The 6,485-nt window shown below is 36.2% G+C and overlaps 1 protein-coding gene across 5 annotated transcripts in view; it reads right to left on the minus strand.

The window, feature by feature from the left end:
* Tfpi (tissue factor pathway inhibitor) overlaps positions 1-6,485 on the minus strand; it is a 44,667-nt gene that overhangs the window by 10,691 nt on the left and 27,491 nt on the right. For all 5 annotated transcript variants that reach the window (XM_029537065.1, XM_029537064.1, XM_029537066.1 and 2 more), the window contains exons 6-7: positions 1,148-1,324; positions 454-564 (exon numbers count right to left, since the gene is read on the minus strand). In XM_029537065.1, coding sequence (XP_029392925.1) covers positions 454-564; positions 1,148-1,324 — 288 coding nt within the window. The remainder of the gene's footprint in view (positions 1-453; positions 565-1,147; positions 1,325-6,485) is intronic.

The raw sequence follows: 6,485 nt of genomic DNA on the forward strand, positions 1-6,485 counted from the left end.
GCCAGCGAATATCAGTTTGGGGGGGGGGAGGTGACACATAGAATATTCTGTGAAATGAACATGAATCACATGAATATGAATAATTTCAATGGGAAGAAAGTCTTATATTTAAAAGTTAGTTTTTAAAAATCTGGGGTAGGAAAAAGCTAACTGAAAACACTGACAAATTCAAACTGAGAAATAAAGCTAAATTAAAGCAAAGAATACATAAGTACACATTTTCTACATGCTACATACACAGAAGCCCTACTGCAAAGCACATTCTAAACGACATTAAGAAAAATGATACTTTTATAAGATTAAATGACTTAAATTGATCAAATGTCTATAATCTAACATGCCCTCAAATAATAAAATCATTATTTTAAAAAATATAATTCTAACACACACACACACCTTCTATTGATATATCATAATATAGTAATAAAATAATAATAAAAACAAGATTCTTACCCCGACGCCTGGGCACTTTGGGAGACTGGGGAATCACAATGTTATTTACAGTAGTGCGATCAGTTACAATATTGCGATCAGTTACGTAGTCACTCATCTGTACCTCATTCACTGGGGAAGAGGGGTGGAAGGTAGAGGATAGAAGCCATAAGGAATTACTATCTGAAAACACAACGGAATTTCATATCTTCACAGACAAGCAACTGTAACTGTTGTGTCGAAAACAGGAAAGTTGTTGCAATTGAGTTCCCCTGCTGCTCTAAGTCAGGAAACAAGAACTTTTAAATACATGTGCAAGGTAAGATTCCCATTAGTAATTTTGTAGCTAGTGACTGAAGTCCTGCAACAGTTAATACATAAGGTTTCCTTTTTCTTATTTTTTATGTAATTATTAACCCTTATATTTTATAAGAATAAGAGATTTCAGCATTCCTACCATTTCGCTGAACATGTTCTGCAGTACCATGAGGAAAGTTAAGTACTTTAGCTGAAAACATTGTGAGAGTCAGAGTAACTGTATAGATGTGTTAATTCTTTGTTTATTTCTGTTTGTTTGTTTAAACACAATGGTGAATCTCTTTCAAACCTAATTTCTGTTTGCCTAGCTTAAACAGAATCTGAGTCCATTCTTAGGGGATCCTCTTTTTAAGCGCTACCTGCATATGTACCTACATGAGATGAGAAGGGACGGTACCTGGATCCTCACAGGTGTTCTTGCACTCATCCAAAGTTTCAAAGTTGTTGCTGTTACCCAGGCAACCGCCGTACACGAATCGTTCACACTGCTTTGTCTGGTTGTTATAAAAATACCTCTTCATGAAACCTCGGCAGAGTCCAGGGTCCTCTTCCAAGAAGCAGAAATCTGGCCTTTCTAGAAATCGCAAAGTATGTCAGAAAGAAATATTTTTGTTTTGTAAATCATTTATTTTAATAAAATTCATAATTAACTTACTTAGAAAAATCAGTTTTAAAAGTTTAAAGACTAAACCAGAAGGTATTTTATATCTCATTAAAAGTAAGTAAAATGACTTGGTTCAAAACTGAATCAGTATCTATCTAGCCATTTTGGTGATGAAAGTATATCTTACATTTTTTTTAAACTGATATTTTAGCTTTAAGTTTCTTATATTAGATTAAAATTTATCAACATTTTCATAAACCAATAAAACAAAGATACTTGGTTATTTGATAATGCAATGACCTTCTATAGAAGTACAAAGTATTATGGTAAGTTTTGCTTTAATTATTTCTGTTGTTTACTAAGTCTACTGAAGTGTTGGGAATCACTTGGGAAGGAGTACTGTGTTACTTCATTAGGAATGCTGTAGGGGCTTTAAACTTTGGAAAGGATCTGAGAGGTCCGGAAGCTGCCCTGGCTATTCTTGGAAGTTCCTGAATTCTTATGCTGGAATTAATATCTGCACCCAATATGGCATGCTCCACTGTTTGGCCTCTCCCTCCCTTTCCACCCTCTCTTTTCTTCTTCTTCCAAGCATTAGACTGAACCAACAATGTAGAAGCAGAAAGGAAATACATGTTCAGGGATTAGAAGGGCTTTTGCAAAGTCTAAAACCCTTTCTTTGATCATGTTCCAAAACAGGCTAAACATAGCTGTCACAAAATTTGTAACATTATGACCTACATAATAATCTCCGTCTGCATGTGTACTGTTTAGAGAATTGAGTTAATGTTCCAATGAATTTCAATCAACAGTCTTACTACACTTGAACATTTTAAACAAAGTTGCAATTCCTCCATTTTCTCCTGAAAATGTATTTCTGTGGTAGTAAAATGAACTATAATACCCTATCGTGTCTTAAAGCACCTTGTTTTCTATATCAGGAAGTCAAAGCTCACAGCATTCTATTATCAAAAAAAAAAAAAAAAAAAAAAAAGCATGTATTCCATGCACTTCAGATACAGAGCCCAGGTTTCCCTTCCTTTTGTATGTACCGAGTGATGGCATTGATTGCTACTGTAAATGGAGGTTCTATTTTTAATTTAAAACTCTGATGAAGAGCATCATATTGCTTTCCCTAACTGCTATGTAAATTTATAATTTATAATTATAATTATTGTTAATTTATAATGATAATTTATAATTTATCAGTGCTCTTCTCTTTTGGTAACAACCATTAGTACAGGAGTTTGAGTTAGAATTTGTATTTCTTTGACAACTACTATTGTGTAATCATTTCCTGTCATATTCTTGTCCTTTAACATGAGTGTTCTTACGATATGTAACATTTGGGAAATTTCACATATGTTATGGGATATTTGAGAAAAGAAGTTTTGTAAATTTTTATATTTTAAGGGAAAAGAATAAAAACACTCCTTTGTCATGTGAATTAGTTTTAGTATATAGTTTTTCATGAAATTTTAAATAACCCTTAAAATACACAAAATTTATGAATAAAAAGTTAATGAATAATATTGCATATTAAAAGCAAAATTACAATAATTTATGATAATTATCATGATTAATAAATTCTGTATGAAAGCTATTTTTACCTGAAACACCATCAAATTGTGAGAATTTATTTTACAAGAAAGCTGAGAGTGCACAGGTGTTATATATTTCTAAGTTCTATTTAAAATATTATTAAAATAAAAAATAAAACAGGATTAATAAGCTAATTCTCCATATTCATTACAGTTTCATTCTTTTGGACTGGTGTACACACTTGTGATAAATGGTACTCAGTTAGAATTGAGAAAGAATGTTGATTCAATGGTGCCGTGGCACACACCTTTAATCCAGCACTGGGGAGGCAGAAACAGGCAGATCTCTTGTGAATTTAAGGCCAGCCTGGTCCACAAAGAGAGTACAAGACAGCCAAGGCTATTAGAGAGAAACTCTGCCTTGAAAAACCAGAAAAAAAATCAATAAAAGTTGATGCCACAGAAGTTATAATGTCAATTTCTGCGCATGCCTACACATCAGGAAATTGCTTAAGACTAATCTTTTTTTTTTCCCCCCCTGAGGTATTGTCCTGACTCTTCATTCTCTATTGATTTCCTTTTGATATCTTGTGATAATGTCACTATCATTAAACCTGGGAATGGATTTGCCCTATTTCAATGCTAAGAAGCATAACACGACAGGATTTCTCTGTAAATCTCTTGAGGTCCTAGAACTCGCTCGGTAGACCAGACTGGTGTTACAGGATATCTGATCATACTGTGAACCCTGAGATTATGTTATTTGTTGAAGAAAAAAAAACTGTTTCTAGTTGTGGTGTGGCTCAGCCTTAGCACACACCTTGAATCCAAGAGCTTTCTGCTTGAATATTGTTAAACAGGATTAAATACAGTCAACCATAGGTCAAGAGGTGGAGCAAGCTGCCAGTGGCAGGAAGTGAAGACAGGATTATTAGACCATAGAGAGTAAGAGGGAGTGAGGGGGATGGAGAGAGAATAGGGACATTTAGTTTGAAGGACATTTTTTGAGACTGCAGAAGAAAGGGGCATTCCTTGTGGGATACTGGCTCAAGAGAAAGGTCAGAGTCATTTACTAAAATTATACAAGGCCCAAAAGAAGTGAAGGCTTTTGCAAAGATTGACATCGGCTGTAAATGGAATAGTATCGGATTCAGAAGTTAGGCAGACATTAATTGAATCTTTGGCTTTTGAAACTGCTAATTCAGAACACAAAAGAGTGATTAGGTCGTTAAAGACAAGATCAGCACGAATAGATGGATGGATTAGAAATGCTGCAAATGTTGGATCTTACATGTATGGTGGTACTCTGATAGGAGAAGTGATTTCTGAAAGTTTTTAAAAAATCAAAATGCCAGATGTTTCGATTATGGTAAGCAAGGTCATTTGAAAAGGGATTGTAGGTAAGGTATTCTTAGAAACAATGTTTTTTTTCTAAAGATAACCCAGAAAGAAGGCCCCAGGTTCCGGAATATGCAGAAGGTGTGGCAAAGGCCAGTATTGGATTAACGAATGCAGATCAGCAAGAGACAGGCAACATAACTCTTCACTATCAGGAAATGCCCTGGGGGCCTCCTGTAGCCCCAATATCAAAACTGACAGAGCCATGAAAAAACTTAATGCCTATTTTTTAAAACAACACTGTTCTGCATATAATCAAGAAAGAAAAGCTTCAGTAGATAAAACAAAAATTTCAAGAAAGACCAGAAAACAAGTATTCCTGCAAACTGCTATAAATGTTCAGAAACCAAAGCTATAAATGGCATTGAAATTGAAGATTTAGTAGACACAAAAGTAGATGTAATAATTTCACCAAAATCTTGCCATCCAAATTGGCCTCTTCAGGAGGTAAATATTCAGCTTCTAGGGACTGGACATTCATCTCAGGTGAGACAAAGTGCAATATGGACCCCCTATATAGGACCAGAAGGGAAATTAAAGCCATATGTGGCTAATACAGGCATACATTTATGGGGACATAATCTGTTCCAACAATGGAAAACACAGGTTACCTCTCCTCTAATCTCAGAAACAAACCATAAAATAAAGAATGCTTCTGAGAAAAATATTAAATTAATATCAAGAAGAGTCACAGACCCTTCAGGCTATACATAAGCAGGACCCAACAGCTGTTGGGCTTTCAAAGATACCAGGTGTTCTACCTTTAAAATAGTTAACTGACAACCCTGTGTGGATGGAACAATAGCCTTTGACATCAGAAAAGTATAATAATTTACCAAAGGCACATTTGCCTTACTGGCAGAAAATGAAAAATGGGTTTTCTTAAACCATGGGTGTTAATTTCATGCTGGAATGTTAGACTGTAGATTTCCATATGGCCCACTCCATCTTGGACGTTAGCTTTTGAGTTTACTTCTTAAATAAAAAGGATATTTTTGCTGTTTGTGTTAATAAAACACAGTTAAGAGATTTAAAATGTTTTAAGTAAATTTAAAGGGTTACTACTGTTCCAACTTCTTTTCTGAATCTTTAAGGAAGGGTTGCAATGATTTGTAGCTAAGACAAAATGTATTTTCCCAGTGGATCTCTATAAATTAGTTGTTTTCTAAACTACAGAGTTACAATGAATGAGGTGGCACAAGCCTTTAATCCCATCACCCAAGGGAAAAAGTCAGATGCAGCTCCTAATTAATGTTTTGCACACTAAAGAGAACACAGGGTCCCTAATGAAGGATCTAGAGAAAGTACCCAAGGAGCTAAAGGGGTCTGCAACCCTATAGGAGGAACAACAATGTGAACTAACCAGTACTCCCCAGAGCTGTGTCTTTAGTTGCATATGTAGCAGAGGATGGCCTAGTCGGCCATCAATGGGAGGAGAGGCCCTTGGTATTGCGAAGATCATATGCCCCAGTACAGGGGAATGCCAGGGCCAGGAAGCAGGAGTGGATGGGTTGAGGAGCAGGGCAGGAGGAGGGAATAGGGGGTTTGTGGGATAGCATTTGAAATGTAAATGAAGAAAATATCTAATTAAAAATGCCTTTAAAAAGAAATCATATATCATATGTATAGATTATTATAAAAACCCTCTATAGGATTACTAGAAAGGCATCCACTTTCCAACGGGGACAGGAACAACGAGCACCTTTTGTGGCTGCCAGTCAGCTCCTCTCCATGCATGCAACCCTGACCAAAACTGAACCAGATGATACCCTAATCATGGATAGCATACTTATTGCTGAATTGGCAACTGGAGAGTCTTCATGACTCTCCACCAACATTTGCCTGTTGTCTATTACAAATACTTTCCATATACAAAGAATAAATATCCTCTCTTTGAGAAACAAATCTGGACATTTTGTCAGGCCTGGAGAACCTTATTCTCAGTCACTGCCAATGACCCTATGGTCAGAAGGGCACCCCTTACAATGATTGGACAGCCTATAGATTGGATCTGTTCAAAGGCAGAGTCCTTCACAGGCTTAGCCATGGAAGGAAAGGTGTGGGGAGCCGCCCTCACATTCGCCATTACAAGATAGCGCTNATGTCCTGTGCTCTAACAAACAAACAAGGCAGCTGCGCATGTGCTGGGTAGATTTCCATTCCCTTGTGCCCTGCCTTTCCCGTGGCGTCAT

This window comes from Mus pahari, chromosome 3 (genome assembly GCF_900095145.1).
Source record: "Mus pahari chromosome 3, PAHARI_EIJ_v1.1, whole genome shotgun sequence".
In the NCBI taxonomy this organism is placed as follows: domain Eukaryota; kingdom Metazoa; phylum Chordata; class Mammalia; order Rodentia; family Muridae; genus Mus; species Mus pahari.